At 41.7% G+C, this 16,972-nt stretch overlaps 1 protein-coding gene across 4 annotated transcripts in view; it reads left to right on the forward strand.

Moving 5' to 3' along the window:
• The first annotated feature begins 14,395 nt into the window (after positions 1-14,395).
• rab11fip5a (RAB11 family interacting protein 5a (class I)) overlaps positions 14,396-16,972 on the forward strand; it is a 57,359-nt gene continuing 54,782 nt past the window's right edge. For 2 of the 4 annotated variants that reach the window (XM_015344598.2, XM_015344600.2), the window contains exon 1: positions 14,660-15,616. In XM_015344598.2, coding sequence (XP_015200084.2) covers positions 15,237-15,616 — 380 coding nt within the window. In that variant the 5' untranslated portion in view covers positions 14,660-15,236. The other 2 variants (XM_015344599.2, XM_006629565.3) reach the window with 2 other exon arrangements.

Below are 16,972 nucleotides of genomic sequence, written 5' to 3' on the forward strand. Positions count from 1 at the left end.
GACTGTGTAAACAAACCCATGAGCATTCTCCAGAGAGAGAGTGCAGGACATCGACAGGAGCCAGGAATTTCATTAAAAGCAGTGGAGATGTGAACCTGGATTACGTATCTCATTACGCAGTTTAGTCTCCTAAGTATGCAATTTGCACTTGAGCTGGCTCATGCACAGGCCTCTCTGTTTCTGTTGGCCATGGCCTTGTGAGCCAGGAAATGGAAATCTTAGAAGCAGGCTATTCTAGTCTCCAGAGTACACAGTGTGCCCCCCCCAAGATCAGGCACGTCTGCTCCACTTGTAATTCATCTTACATGGGTATCTGGTCCTGGGGAGTTTCGATTTATCCCAGCTCGTCGTAATTAATTGACTCAGTTTATGGATTTGATTGACCATATTATCTAGATGCTCCAGGTTTTCAGGAGATGATGATTTAGATGCCGATAAAGCCTTTAGAAAGTTGCTCTCCAGGAATGGGGTCAGCAGACTCGCCTTCTACATCTCCTCTTTTTCTTCTCCCTGATTGGCTGGAAGGGGCAGGACTGGAAAAAATAACTGCCTGTCGGCCCCCAGGAGACACAGTGTACAATTCAGCTGCATTTTCATTGTGAGCTTTGCTGTTGCACTGCTATATTTATCATGTAGAAATGATAGTTTTTATGTATCATTAAGCTAGAGTACACATTCGGGAAAGTCCAGATATTTACTTCATAATATGCTTATATGAAAACTACAGGGAAATAGTATATACGACAAATAAATAACAAACTTTTAACCTTCAGATCGTGTAGAAATTTCCTGTTCTGTTATTCAAGAGGTTAGTTTCTGCTGACAGCACTCCTGATGGCCTGTTTCCCATGGGTCATGTGAATAGTAAACACTTCTGGAGACATGATTGTCATTCTTCACATCTACAGCAGATGGAGCTGCAAGCTATAAAAAGTCATTGTGTAAAAGAAATTCTTCACAAAGTCAAAGGTGTCTGATTTCAGCATATTCCAACCCAGCACATTGTACAGGAGTCTGAGGACAGTCTTATTGAATGTGCTGAAATGTTTTTGATACGACCAGACAGGTATCAACTGCTGTTTACAGCTGCTGTTAAATGGACAGGTTTGCTTTACATCTAGATGCTCTTCTAAGAGGGGCTGCATCGCCAGGTCATGAGCCCATGTCCAGTCACAGTCTTGGATCAGTAGGTGGCACTCTTCCCTCTGGGCCACAATTTCCCAACCAATGCCCTGATATATAGTATTGTTAGACATCTTCATTGTTTTACGTTCTGACTCTACGGTCCTTAAAGGGGCTCTGGCAGTTTCACAAGAATGAGAATGTTTACCCATGAGTGCTTGCTAAATTCATCATGATGTTCGCACAATCTGGCCTCCCTACTTTTTCCTCTCCATTCAATCACTGACGCACATTCTCCTTCCTCCCCCTGGTGTGCAGTGCAGTGGGGCTCCTGACACAGAATAGGTGCCATGTGTCATCCAGGTAGGGCCACATCAGTGGGGAATAAATTGGGTTCCTTCCTATAGTAAATCTTATAGTATTACTATACTCAATTCTATAGTATTACTATAGTATTATGTATATATGTAAACATAATTATACATATATACATAATGTATACATACATAATATATGTATATGTATTACTAAATATATAGGAATCTTCTGCAATGAAAAATTCTATAGAGTGTACACTCAGTTTTTATCCTAATGATGACAGCTCAATTGGAAATTCATACAACCTCTACTCAGATAGATAAATAGACAATCAGCTGACACACCTGCCCTGTCTCTCCCATCTTTCCAGAGCAGCTGCCTGAGGTCGCAGACACTTACTATCATTGCCATAAGTGTCTGCAATGAAAAAGTGAGGTTTTCCAAATTAAAACAGAACAAAACTTAAATAGATACAAATATTCTAATTATAGAAGATATTACACAATAAAAATACAAAAATGATCTATAGGTATTGGTAAAAAATAGTGCAAGATCACAGAAAATGCATTGCTGTACATTCCTTGAGACATGTTTTAAACTGTGTTGAGGCATCATGGCTTGTGTTCACTGACCTGGTCACAGAAGCTGACATCAGCCCCAAGGAGCCTGGATAGCAATGAATTCAGCTGTGACAGGAGAACACATTCTGAAGACTGAATTTGCACAGGCTATGTACAGTTTGTGTCTGCTGTGATGCTCTTGTGCAAAGCCATGGTGTTCATCCCAGCATGCCCCTCAGGGTATCTCCCAGCCCAAACTCCAACTTGTTTTCACAAGTCTTTCAGTCTGCTGAAATCGTACAGGTGAGGCTGTCATCTGTTTGAGCTGAATAGTCTTAATAATGATGAACTGATTTGTATAGATCCAGGGTTAGCATCTAGCATCTAGCATCTCGTTTGGGAGATCTCAGGCAGATATGCCCTAAAATGATTGTGTTTCAGTATTTTAAGCATTTCATGGTACACCCAAAGTACAGACTGGTGCCATAAAAGCAAGTGGGATCCCTTGGATACCCTGTGTCTTCCAGTTGTCATTCTAGCTGGGTTCATTTAGGAGTAGTAGTAACAGTGTGCTAGAGTATCAGTCTATTTGAGAGCTGCTGGAGAGCTCAGAGGGAATGAGAGAGAAGACACCAGAGCCCGGAGGCTCAGGAATGGAAAGTCCTGCATAAAAAAACAACAACATAAGAGTGGTTACAAAGGATGGCTTTTCAACCCATCTAGGTCGGTCTTATCACAGGGCTTATCACAGCTTATTGATCCAAGGATATCATTTTAAATAATTCAAAATTTTATGTATTTGAATGAGGTCCTCTCTCACTTTTCATTGTTCAAGATTAAAAAACATCCTTCAGCCTGTCAGTGTAGGAGATTCCTTTAAGCCCCCGAATGTATCTGATTGATCTTTTCTCGAATGATTCCGAAAGTAAAATCAGAAATATTGTTTTTGTAAAGTGTTTACCAGCTTGGTACAGAATATTTGTTAATAAAATTAGGTCTTACCTGTGCATTGTACAATTTTAATGTAACTTCTCTTGATTTCAATTCAATGCCTTCAACAATATACCCTAACATTCTGGTGTCTTGTTTCCCCTCCTTTTCTGGAAGATATAAATGAGCTTTCTTATAAACTGCCTCTTCATGTTTAGTGTTTCCCCATTTGTATTTATAGTTTATGTTTCTGCTCTCTGCCTATAATACTCTGCACTTAAGATTTACAGTAAATCTACATTAGACAGTCTGCCAGGAGCTTGCACTTTGAATTTCATCTGCTTCTCCTACAGCAATAATTTATTCTCATTATTCCATAAACTTTCTTGTAACAGAAAAAAAACATATTGATCTGTAATTGCTTGCTCGGCTTTTGCCATTCTTTGTATGAATAGTCTCTTTTTCCCAGTCCCTGGTCACCCAGTCTTGAGAGTCTGCAGGAAGCGTTTTGATATCTTATGAATAACATCTCTTGTTTCATGACTTACATTTGGAAGGATACCATCACGCTCTAGAGATTTATTTTAAGTGCTTCTAGAAGAAGCTAGTACTGTTAGCGTCTAGGAGTGTCTTCTAGGAGTGTAACACTTCTGTCTCTTCCATAATAATAATCTTTAATGCAGAACTTGGTCTTTTCTTAGCCTGAGGCAGGTGATCAGTCATCCCTTTCTAAACACATGTGAAATAGTTATTCTTTTATTAAATATTATGTATCATTAGTGCGACATAATGGCACAGTAGTTAGTATCGTTGCCGTAAAGCTCCGAGTCCCTGGGTTTAATTGCTGTGGTACTATCTGCATGGAGTTTATATGTTCTCCCCCTGCTCACATGGGTTTCCTTCCACAGTCTAAAGACACTGGTAGGTTAATTGGCTTCTGGGAAAACTGGGCCTAGTATGAGTGTGTGTGTTTGTGTGTGCCCTGCTCTGGACTGGTGTGCCATCCAGGAATTACCTGCCTTGCGCTCATCACTTGCTTGGATAGGGGATCACTGACTCCCCATGACCCTGTATAGGAAAAAACTATTTAAAAATGAATGGATGGATTATGTATCATTATTGTTATTTACATTATCCAGTTTCTCAGGTTATCTCTGGGATAGCTATCGTCGTACTTCATTGTTGCTTTGTTATTTTGATACCGAAGAAAACGTTTATTATTTATTTCACTCTTAAATGTAATTTTCCTTTCTATCTCTCTCTTGGCCTTTCTAATATCCTTTTTCACTTGTCTTTTCAGTTCAGTATATGCCTTTCCTTTAACCTGTTCTTTTTATTCTCCTAATTCTGCTGTTTCATACCCTCACCCACATTATGCCTGGATAATAAAAAGTTAAACCTCTAGACCACAGAATCTCACTGATGTAACTTGAGGCTCCCCTGGAACATGTTGTTTGAAATAATTAAATCTGATGTTGCAAAAGACTCTTCCTCTGCTTTCCTGCAGAGAATTTAACTGCCTTTGCTGTGTAGAACTGAAGAACATATACTGATCCAAAGTTACACAAATCCACCAGCAGAGCCAGTGTGTCTGCTTCTCCTCCTTCAGGGGCAGCCTGCCCCAGGGGTGGGCAGACCAATCAGGAATCTGATATTCTGAGATCCTCCGGCTGCCAGTTGGACATGACACAGGCTGAAGGCATTGCTTCTGCTGGTGCTTAAAGACACAAACCTGTGGCATATCTGCAGCTCAGTTGAGGCATCTTGGACACACCAGAGCAAAGACAGACCTGGCGGCTTCAGTGTGTTCTTTTGAGTGTTAGGCACCAAACTGGCCTCTAGCCTGCGACTTGTGATTAATAACCATTATCTGCTGATGATGTCCTGCAGGTCCTGCTCATCCCATCTCTCCCTTCTGGTCTTTCAGGTCTTCGATCAACAGGACATGGCACATCTGTGCTCTCTTTTTCTCACTTGCGCCACAGAGATGCAACAGGGAAGGGAAAGGCAGAGTTCCACTTTTCTTTTCCACTTTCGTCTCTTCAGAGATCAGATTAGGAAGCCAACACCACAACATCTATGCTGTTCTTATGAGTATAACACAAGTGGATGCAACATGCCGGAAGAACGCTATTTTAAATAGCATAAAAAGAATGTGCTGTTGTATCATGCAGTTCAGACATGGATTGGGATTTCTTAAATTCTCCTGCAGTGAATGCATTTACTGCCTCATTTCTTCTTGATTCAGTGCCTTTCATAGGGTTCAGATATTTTGCACACAAGAGTATCTCAGCCTTTTTCTCTGCTGCTGTCATTCGTCAGTGAAGATGAAGATGTAAATGACTTATTTCTGGAGAATATAAGAAAAGCTTGCAAGTAAGAGGGATCTGTCTTGGATTCATTTGGAGCCCATCTGGCTCATTTGGTAATTTCATAGTCAGATGGGTCTAAAATTTTTCCAGATGCCTGGAGTAGAGTGGTTCCCTCTGCCTAATACTTATTTGCCATCAATATGGCTACACCTCTAACTATGATTTGTGGTGGACAGAGTGGGGAGCTGTGTCAGGGTGCATTCACTGCACAAGAAGAGTAAAGATTAATTCCACTCTTGATAGTAGAAAGAAGAAACAATGTTTAATCTGTAAAGCCTTCTTCAGGTGTGAGTTGTCGTGACTTGTTTGTGGTTTCTTTCTTGTGGCGTTTGGTTGAGATTGTAAAGAACTAGAGATTTACCTGCAGTGCCTCTAGAGTGCAGTATTTTCAGGAAGTGAAGTAAAGTCTGATGCTCAGGTAACAGAGCCTGCACAAGGACATGAGCCTGCCATGGTCATGCTGGTCTCCCTAAACCCCACACATGGCAAAGTCTTTTCATGCAGCCGGTTTGAAGCTTGCATGTAGATGTACTGTATGTCAGCTTTCTCCATGCAGAAAGACAGAGTCAATTTGGGAGAGAATGGGACTTGTTAATGTTTTTGTTATTCATTTCTTTGGTTTAGGAGGAATGATGATCTGTAGTTTCCTGTCCTCCTCAAAGATCTCCCATCTGGTCTTGTTGAGCCTCTCCTGTTCTGTTAGATGTCTTGCCATTCCCTCCTTTACATTCTCAGTGCTCAGCTCTCCAGACATCATCCCTGATTTTCCTGGTCCACAGCTGGTCTTGGTGGGTCTTTGCAGGTTATCCCAGTCTCACACCCCAGAGGTCTAAATGTTTAGATCTGAAGGTACATCTGCATCCTGACATCCCTGGTACACTCTGAAGAGAGGGACTGCCATTCTGAGATGCTGTTCACATGGCTCTGTTTCTTCTGTGAGAAATTCAAGAAATGAATGGACTGGATTGTTGGAAAAAGCAGGTGAAAGTGCAGTCTCACTGCCAGGTTAGAAGAAGAAGGTGATTACTGTGAGTTTTCAGTTCAAGCTTTTGGGGTTCAATTCAGTTTCTCTTTTTAAAACTATGAATGAAATTTCAAAATACAACAAGAGAAAGAAGGATAGAACATTTAAAACAACATTGATCCAATACTGGTTGTTAAGAAACCCTTAGGAATTGAGGAAATTGTAATTTTGACTAGTATGAGCTGTACCCAAATAACAAGTTAATGTGTGTATCATAGCATCTTTACAGTTTCTTCTGAATTAAGGTCTTTCTTTTTTGAATAAACACAGCACATTCTCCATAAGGGAATATCCTATACTCACAAGCTGAAGAAACTGAAGCTTTTTAGTTTGGAACATACAGTAGAAGACCAAATTTAAAATCCTCGATCACATTGATAGAGTCAACCTAGCGGACGTCTTCAAAAAGAACAGTGAAACATGAACCAGGGGACACAGGTGGAAACTCTGTAGAAGTTCTTTTAAAACTGAAAACAGGAGGCACTTCTTAATCCAAAGGGTTGTGGGAGTGTGGAACAAGCTACCCAGCTATTCTGAAGGCCATACTCTGGCTTCTTTCAAGAAACCACTGGGTCTATCATTTAGCTGCTGCCAGATGGGCTAGATTGGCTGAATGGCCTTCTCTCATGTATAACTGTTCTTTTAACTAAGAAGTACTGTTACTGCAAGAGAAAGTGCCTCTTCATGTGCATGATTGCAAAAGTCCGTTTAGTTGTATATTTGTTTTCGCTTGAGGAGTGTTGGAAGAAGCACATGAGCTTTTCATCATCTGTTGTACATCCCCAATACAAATTTAAAAATATAACAGTTCAGATGAATTCTCTGAATTAATTATCTTAAAATGACATATGTATTGTCTTCCTTTTTTTAATCCCTGGTGAGCCCTTTGCAGATGGTGATCTGCCTTTTCTCTTCTCTGTTAAGGGTGGGCGAATCTTTAATTAAAAGGGTGTAAACGCCATGCATGTTTAAGCAAGCAGAATTTATCTCTCGATATGAGTCTTTCAGTGTCACCCAAAAATCAGCAGGATTTTTTTTTTTTAAAGGACATGACACACACAAAAGGAAAATTAAAGAGACATCGCTGCTGACATATTATGGTTCTGAAATATGCAAGAGTGCCTGTCTGCAATGGCAGCCTCTTTCAGTTGCACACGCCAGTCACACTCCTTCCACTGGTAATGTGTTTCAGACTTGGGGTCATGGGGTGGGACGATTTATATTGCAGAAATGAGGCTAAACACCTTAGCATATCAACAACAGTATTCACAAAGGTGAACAGCAACTCATCACTGACAGTGGTGATGAATTCACCTCCTTAACCATAGCTCCAGACTGGGTACTTAATCCAACATTCAAAGTGTGAATATTGCTGGAGGACAGCTGGTTTAGACAAAATAAAGGTTATAATCCTAACCCATGTTTCCCAGAAGGCATTGAGGAAGGACCTGCTATCCTCAGTCACCTGAAGAGAGTGAGGAAGACAATTGGTTGGTTAAAACCAGGAGGTGGCATTTTAGAGTTTGTTGGTGAACATCTAATGTCTGGGGGAAAACTTTAGAGCCTCTGGGCTATGCTACATCAGGGGGAGAAGGATGTGTCTGACTAACTGGTGAGCTTGGGATAGGTGAGTTTTCGTTTTTTTGGCAGAGTCCTGGAAAGAGACTATGAAGGAGCTCTGGAGAGAACTGGCATTTGGAAGAGAGACTTTTTTCGAGGGATTTTGGAAGAAAAAATTCTGGAGCCTGTAAGCAGCTCAGCTGCCCGGCTGTTACAGAAAAGGAAGAGGAAGAAGATTAGTTAGAATGCAAAGAGGAGCTTAGGCCATTGTTTCATTGTGATTATTGTTCAATTTCTCTTGCACTGTAAAACAAAATGCTATAGTGTTTACGTCACGGCTGTGCTTGTCTTTTATAGACTTCATGCAGCCCCTAAGTATTTATGATATTACCAATTTTAGCAAAACAAACTCTGGTATTAAAGTCAGAAACTTACAAATGAAAGATATAAGGAGGCTGAGAAAGTTACGAGCTTAAAATATAGGTGTGTCAGACTTTAAAAAAACGATCATTTCTTTGCTAGATAAGGGAAACTGTTTTGCTTTTGCTTTTCCCTTATTCAGTTCTGACCACTCACTCTGACCACTCCCACCACAACTCTCTGCTTTTTGCAGTCCAGAACCAGTCAGAGATGAACCTGCTGTTTGAATTAGTGGTTGACTCAGAAAGAGTTAATCAACAATGATGAGTGAGTGAGACCAATATCTTCAATTACCACAGTTTAGAAAGGAAATGCTGCTTTGTCCAAGCCATGGTAAAACGCTGAATGTCTTCTTCTGCAGCCACTCTATTGTAGATCTGATGATATGTTTAGGATCATTGTCTTGCTGCAATATCCATTTTTGACACATCGCCAGATTCGGTTCAGATGGATGCCCTGACATTCTCCTCCAGAATGTGTTGATCAAACTCTGGATTCGTGGTTGTTTCAATGCAGGCAAGCCATCCCATCCAGGTCTTGAGGCAGGAAATCATCCATCCCCAAATCTTCACTCTCCTGCCACCATGCTAGACATTTTGGATGAGGTTCTTCTGTTCAGATCACACTAAATCTATAAGATTTCCATATTGGTCTTTGGGGTTCACAGACTTATTCCCAGCACTGCAGGCTTCTTACTTATCGATCGAAAACAATGGCAGAACTGCCATTCTCTGTCCTTTGTTTATATCACTGGACAACATCTGTCAATAAAACTATATTTTGACACAATTTCATATTGGTGGAGATTCTGCTTCTCTTAAGAACCACAGATAAAAACGTCAGGCTCCTGTCATGACCTCTGACTCTATTCTCTGCTGATACAGTTTTGTAAGGAACATTATTGATCTTTTGGGTCCCTCTTTACCACAACATACAGCAAGTGTTTGTCATCTGCACGTGGGGAACAGAAAAGAGAGAGCCTATTGTATCCCATGAATAGATATGATCAGAAAGACTTTACTATTCAAAATCAGACTGAACTGAACTGGAGAACAGGGAATATTTTCCACTGTAATAATAATAATAATAATAATATTTAGGTGTTCTGGTCTGACATTAGAGTAACACTGAAGATGTGGTTAATGTTACTGTCAATATTTCAACAATACCTTTATTGATTCCTACATCATAATAATTTTTAAGAATTTCACTATAAAATGTATCACTGCATAAATCATCATGTTTAACTTGAGACAGCATGACCAGAATGCTCCAAAACAATCTTGGAATGAAGATCGTTTAGGTTGATGACTCTCCGGACACCTTCTTCATCTTCACTCCAAAACCACAGGTCTGACATGTTTCTCAATAGCCTGTATTGAAGGAAAGCATTGTTCCACTATGCACAGCTTACTGGGTGCCTAAACATCAGCCAGAGGTCATATCTGAGATCTAGCAATGGCTGTAGTGAGAAAAACACACATTCTAAAGCCAAGATCAAAAATTCATCTTACATGCCCATCTTTAATTACATTTATGGTACTTAATGGCAATTTCTTTTTTGCCTGTGGCTTTTTTCTCTACAGTGGAGATTTGCCATTGGGTACTGAGTTTGAAATTTGTGATGGGTGAGTAAGCTGGTTTTCAGTAAACCTAGGTCCAGCAACAGGGAATCTGGATGAACGACAGGGTCAGTGAGTGTACCTAAGTCTGTTTTTAGCTGTAGCCTCAATTACCTCCGTAAGGATTGTACTTTGTGTATCAAAAACAGTACAAAAACCACTAAACCACTAAACGCATTTCAGCAAAGGAGACTCTGAGACATAAAGCTGATCTTTAGGCCTCACTATGGTTATTACAGCTAATACCAGCCATCCAAACCTCAGCCCTGGGTAGCAGCGTGGAGATAAAATGTGGCTCTATAAAATGAGTGATATGTGCAAGGAACAGTTTATCAAGTTGTACTTTGATGACAATCAAGGATCAATACACAATTAAAACCAGAGGATGATGGCCCAGATGGCCACCACTTCCTTTAAGCACCACTAGCAGCCATATCACCCTGCGACTCACAACTGGCAACCCACTGAAGCTCAGCAGGTGTGAGCCTGGTCAGTACCTGGATGGGAGACCTCCTGGGAAAAACTAAGGTTGCTGCTGGAAGAGGTGTTAGTGGGGCCAGCAGGGGGTGCTCACACTGCAGTCCATGTGGGTCCTAATGCCCCAGTATAGTGACGGGGACACTGTACTGTAAACAGGTGTTGTCCTTTGGATAAGACGTAAAGCCTAGGTCCTGACGCTTGATGGTCATTAAAAATCAGGGCACTTCTTGAAAAGAGTAGGGGTGTAACCCTACTGTCCTGGCCAAATTTTCCATTGGCCCTTACCAATCATGGCCTCCTAATAATCCCCCTCTATGATTTGGCTACATTACTCTGCTCTCCTCCCCACTGATAGCTGATGTGTGGTGACTGTTCTGGCGCACTATGGCTGCCGTCGCATCATCCAGGTGGGGCTGCACATTGGTGGTGGTGGAGGGGAGTCCCCATTACCTGTAAAGTGTTTTGAGTGGAGTGTCCAGAAAAGCGCTATATAAGTGTAAGCAATTATTATTATTATTATTTTAATCAATTCTGTGACTTTCTGATTTCTCAGGGAAATCCACACTTGGCTTGTTGTAAAGGGAGAAACTGTGGCCACAGAAGCATTGCTGATCAGGCTGCACACAGCACACGACGGAACTGGAGGAAAAATCTACAATGGTTAGCTAAGATGGAATTCTTGTCCACCTTTTCCCATTTTAGTGGCTCACAGGGGAGCCGGTACTTGTCTCAGCAGGCACCAACAGGCGCAAGAAAGGATGCACCCTGGACAGGACGCCAGTCCATCACAGGGCACAGACAGACACTAGCTTGCACACACTCGTACCACGGGCGATTTTCACAGAAGCCAGTTAAACTGCCAGCAGGTCGTTGGATGGTGGCAGGAAACCGGAGTACCCTGTGGAAACCAAAGCAAACAGGTCCAGAAGTGAATTAAGAGCCCCAGCACAGCAAGGCAGCAATGCTAACCACTGCTCAACCATCCTGCCCCTGATTTTAAACCACATAGTCTAAATAGGCCTAATGTCCTCCTGCCATTTGTAACCTTTTAATGAGCCCTGATTGTTCCTAATCATTCCCAACCATCTTCCCAGGACAATAGCTGGTGCCAATATTAGCCTCACAGTTGCTGTGTAGGTGAATGTCCTAGTGTGAGCCCAGAATTCCACATCTCGCTCTAGTCTGGACCTCATGCTCTAAGCCTAAGTTAGGTGGCATATAACCTATTTGTTTTAGCCTGCATTGCAATACTCTTTCCCTCTTGGATTTTCTTGCATTATCTTTTGCCTGTGCTTGAAATACATTGTAGTCTTTTTTTTTCTTTAACTGGATTCTGATGTTTTTTTTTTTAATATTATAACTCTTTTTCTTTAGTTTGTCCTAATTGATTTTGTGAACCATCTGACATACTGTTTTTAGCTTTTGATTTATTCACTGTTTGGGATTCATTTCATCTGTGCTTCAAAAAGAATGTGTTTAAACCCTTGATAAATTTTCCACTGATTTCTTGTATATCTTGTCCCATTTTACATCTCTTAAAACGTCTCATTCCGGCTTCTCGATTACTTAATCAAGCCTGATGCCAAAAGGTGTGCATATGGAAATGGGAGACTGTATTTTTAAATCCAGGGCAGCATAACATAATGAGCTCTGCTAATTGACATTGTTGTAAGAGTTTAACTTCCTAATTTCGCAGTCTAATTAACAGAGTAAGGATTCTGTGACACAATTCTGTATTACAAACGATTGAGGAAGTATTCCTGTACCATTGGAATACCAGTACAATTATTCACTACACTGGGTGAGAGTATCTGAGAAAGAAATAATAAATACTAAATATGTTTAATATCAAATATTGGTCTTCATATCAAAAAGTAAGGAGAAAAAAAAACTCTGAGAAATGTTATTTACATAACATTTTAAAAGATTAAACATCGATTAAAAGATTAAACATTGATCAAATTTTAATCAAATCAAAGCACAGAGCAACTGCTTTGCAGCAGTGCGCTATGATCTAGAAAGGTGTCACGTGATTTCTAATACAAACATTTTTGTGTTGGATTAGGTTTGTACATGTTATCTTAATGGGTTGATATTGCTTGCTTTTGTGCAATAATTAAACCTTAAAAGTTAACATAATATCCCTTTCTTTCTCTGCTTGGAAAGGAACAGCGAGAAAGTGTGATACTAAGAGACTTTGTTTAAAAGTGCAAGAGCCTTTGGTCACACCCCCAGAGGGAGAGAGACAATGCCATGGAGGTCACAGGAGACGAGTAGGTTTGATTCAGAAATTTCACACTTTGGGAAAAAGGTGTTGTTTTCTTTAGGCCTGCAAAACAATCCTGCATAGAATTTGCAAAGTGTGTGTGTGAATAATAGGTACATGTTATAAAGCAAGTAATCACAAAGGACACAGAAACCACACTTTTCTCAATATGGGTGTTGTTTTCTAGTTATTATGCAATTTGTCCTGGGCTGTGTACATTTTTATTTTAAAATGATGATGAAATGATTTTTGGAATCAGGCCAGCTACTGTTAAAAACAAAATTCTGCTCTAGTTTTAACTTGATTTGCTGCATTTTGCAAGTCATCAGGCTCTTATTGCCCTACATTCATCACTCTTTGCCTCTAGCCATAGACTGTTTTTTATTTTAAGAGATTTTCGCAGTGCAACTATTATCAGGATTATTTCTGAAGTACGTTGCTCCTGGTTTTGTGGAAGTCATTTTTAAAACACCAAATCTGGTACAGATGAAGAGATGATGACCACGCAAACATTCTGATGGTATTGTTGTCAGAAACGTGTATCAAAATGAAAAAAACACTGCACATTCTAAATTCTGTATTTGAGAGCCATCTCATGTTTTTGTGCTTGAATACTTTTCAGAGACTTCCTGCGTGTCTCTGTATTTATGCATCATGGTGTGGGCTTATCTATAAAATTCACCTCCTGAGAATGGCATAAAGTAACAGGGTGTGATGTTATTAGTTCTGTGTATGTGTGTTGAGTAAGATAAGAGGTTCATGATCATGGTAGAATGCTTTAACTTTTTAGGGAGCTAATCTGTGTTCTTTACGGGCTGTTTTACTGAACTGTGCAATTGTATTACTAAGTGGCTTTTGTTGGGGGCTTGTTGAAGGGCTTGTTGGAAATGAGGAAAATGGAAAGAGATGCCTCATGCAGGATCAATGCTTTAAAAATCAGCCATTACAAAAATTAAAAAGGTACTTTCCTCACTGTAACATTTTTCATACGATATATCCTATCTATCTTGTTTTTAATAAAAAATACTAGTAGAATTTATCTCATGGCTATATGAAGCCACACATTTTCACAGGTGTTTAATAGAGACTGAAGCATTTTACCAAAGTCTCACGGGTCTGATGCCTCGACATTCCACAGAAGATCACAGATTCTAGTAAATGCTCATTGGGATCTTATTGTGGTCTTAATTTCCCAGAAAAGAAATCCAATACAAGCTTTTTTTCGTTCTGAAGCCCTTTGCCAAGGCAAAAAAAAAGCTCTGCGCAGAAGTTAAATCAAGACTTCTGTTCATTTTGGACTAAAAAGAAGCTACACTGCATAATCCCAAACACGAGCGCGCACACCCTTCACAGACAGTTTAAACAACCTATGAATTGTGGTGAATGCGCAGTGTATAGTAACAATTGTACTCTGGTTTAAGTGAAGAGTTTGGTCATTTTTTTTCGGCTTTTGATTAGACCACAATTCCCAGTTAGGCGGGTACTGCTAAGCACGAGGTCAGTGTGATGCTGTATTTGTTGGGGGAAACTCGCCCTATGTAATTGCGCAAGACTCTATTATTGAAGGTACAGCCAGGGACGGTTTCTTGTACAACCCCAGCAAAAGAATATTCCAGAATATTTTCTGGATTGTGGCCAGTAAATCAGAGCCCCACCCCGCCTTTCAATTCATATTATTGTCAAGAACACGCTGATGAACGTTCGTGATACGGTACAATTAACAATCATTTCTGCACACCCGGTTTGTTTTCAGAGCTGTGTGCACTCAATGATAAATACGGTAAAAAGCAGAAAAAAAATCGTTTTTTTTTCAAAATCACGATTGCAACACACGTCTCACTTATCAGGACCACTGAAATGTTTACTTGAAGAAGTTTTGGCGTTAATTGCACCACGGCTTCATTCCGCAACGGTTGAAATCACATTTCTGCATCTGCAATGTTGTCAGCTCGGAACAGCCTTTCCTAATACCGGTGCGGTAAGTGCAGTTCCTTCTTCCTTGCTGGGTAGGTCGAGAAGACGCTGCAGTTCCGAAAGGCCCGGGCGAATGCTCTTATTACAGCACGCCCAAAGCCTGTAAAGAGAAGCGAAGAAGAATAAAAAAAAAAATCTTAAGAGAAACCTGCACCAAGTTTCCAACCCAGCTAGCGAGAGCAAGAGTGCTGTTTGGGGTGGGGAGGACTTCCTAGTCCTGCAGCGAGAGTGAACAGCAGAGCAGTGACGTCGCGATTGCTCTGGGCTGCCCAGCCAGTCAGCGGTTTGCGGAGCGGCGGTGCAGAGAGCTGAGTCCGGGCAGGCAGCGCGTCGGCACCAGCTAGGACAAGCCGCGGCAAGCGTTCAGGCACTGCGGGGCTGGGACGCACGCCGCCGCCACCACCACCGCAGAGCAAGCAAACTTTGGGAGGAGGCAGACCCAGAATGCGCAGCTATTATTCTGCAGGCTAGATTCCAAAGCTCGAAGGGAGGACGAGGCGGCTACCGTTTTTTTGGGTGTTGTTTTGTTTTTGACCCCGCACGCCTTTCCTTGTAGTCGCTTCTGCCTGTGCAGCGCATGAGTCCGTGATGTCTTCGTTGCATATCGTGCCGGATGAGCAGAGATGGGTGCCTACACACGTCCAGGTGACTGTCCTGCGGGCCAGGGGCTTGAGGGCGAAAGGCAAGCACGGCACCAGCGACGTGTACACTATTATTCAGGTGGGGAAGGAGAAGTTTTCCACTTCGGTGGTCGAGAAGACGACTGCCCCGGAGTGGAAAGAGGAATGCTCCTTCGAACTGCTGCCCGGGGTGCTGGAGGTGGGGGGACTGAGCGCCTACCCCCCAGGGAGCGGTGACCTGGTCCTCACCGTGATGCACCGAGCTTTGATCGGGCTGGATGTGTTCCTGGGACAAGCCACCATCCCCCTCGACAAAGTGTTTCAAGACGGGACGAGTCTGAGAAACGAGTAGGTTTGCTTTTTACTTTTGTTCTCGTTAGCTGTTTTTTTTTTTCTTGAGTGGCTACAGGGCATATTTGAACTGTTAAATCCTCTCACATGTCTTTCTAGACGTGTAAAATGTTGCATGTTTTTAGTGTAGTTTATCCCCCCGAGGCTGGCCGCCCGGGCAATCCGGTGTTCAAAGAAATTAGGGTTAAAATTAATCTTCTTTCGCAAATACCGCACAGGACTATGTGTTTCCTGCAATGTTTCCCCTCTTGACTGGACAATTAGCTGATACAACGGGCAGTTGTGAGTTTTGAAGTTGAAACCGAGATGTATCTCCGGCAAGTTTCGTCGTTGTTTTCTGTTGGAGAAGCACAAACTCATAATCGAACCTCTCTTCAGTGTTGCAGAATTGATGTCACCATCTGAGGTGGTTTAGTTTTAATTTAATACAGTCTTAGCTAAACGTTAACACCAACCAATAATGCGAATTTGAGTTCAGTTTCAGGCTGGCCTAACGGTTTGCAGTGTGTGCAAATAAAGTTACGTTATGACTTCAAAACGTGAACTCCGATATTAAAAAAAAAAGTTTCGTATTGCGTCATGTCCTTTTTTGTCGTTGTAAATAACGAATTTCCCCCCAAAGATGAGCGATGCCGGTGTCTGCGCAGCACCTGATGACTTCTCCAAACAAAGGTCGGGCCTCTGGATGAGGGGCAATGGGGCTGCAAGGGTGTCGGTGCGTTCGGGCACCCAGCCACTGTTACCAATCTGTGTTACATCTGAAGGAAAAGAGGCCTGCAATTATTACTCTGCTGCAAAACTACAATCCGGGTGTAACGCTCACTGCTGTGGACCCCGTAATGAGCGAGTACTGTGTAAAATGTACAGCAACCCTGTTATGTAGGCAGCTACTCTTCTGGCTTATTTTGAATCAAGGAAACAACAAACACTTAATGGGGCCCTTACTGCAGTATTTTTTAGGTATTTTCATCCTCATTAATAGTCTAGTTGATTGACGAAACTGTGGAGCAGACTACAGGAAGGGTCCTTCGGGTCTCCTTAGGAGAGCTGCACCCCAGCAGTACTTCGTTGATTGCCTGCACCTCAATGTCTTTCCTCAGACAGAGCTCTGGCACACTCTGCTCAGCCCAGCACTGCACAGTCTGAAGGTTCTGGCTATTTTAGAAATCGTTTACAGCTTTTAAACTCTGGAGATATCCACAAACTATCATGAAGGGGGATATCAAACCCCCCTACTTTATTTTGGGACGGAAATTTCAAAAACAGTTGCAGTTGGTGTCACAGAGCGCCGATCTCTGCAGCCCAGTCCCGAGCTGCCAGTCAGTTAGGGTTCAGGGATTGCCAGTGGTCTCG

Source organism: Lepisosteus oculatus, chromosome 1 (genome assembly GCF_040954835.1).
Source record: "Lepisosteus oculatus isolate fLepOcu1 chromosome 1, fLepOcu1.hap2, whole genome shotgun sequence".
In the NCBI taxonomy this organism is placed as follows: domain Eukaryota; kingdom Metazoa; phylum Chordata; class Actinopteri; order Semionotiformes; family Lepisosteidae; genus Lepisosteus; species Lepisosteus oculatus.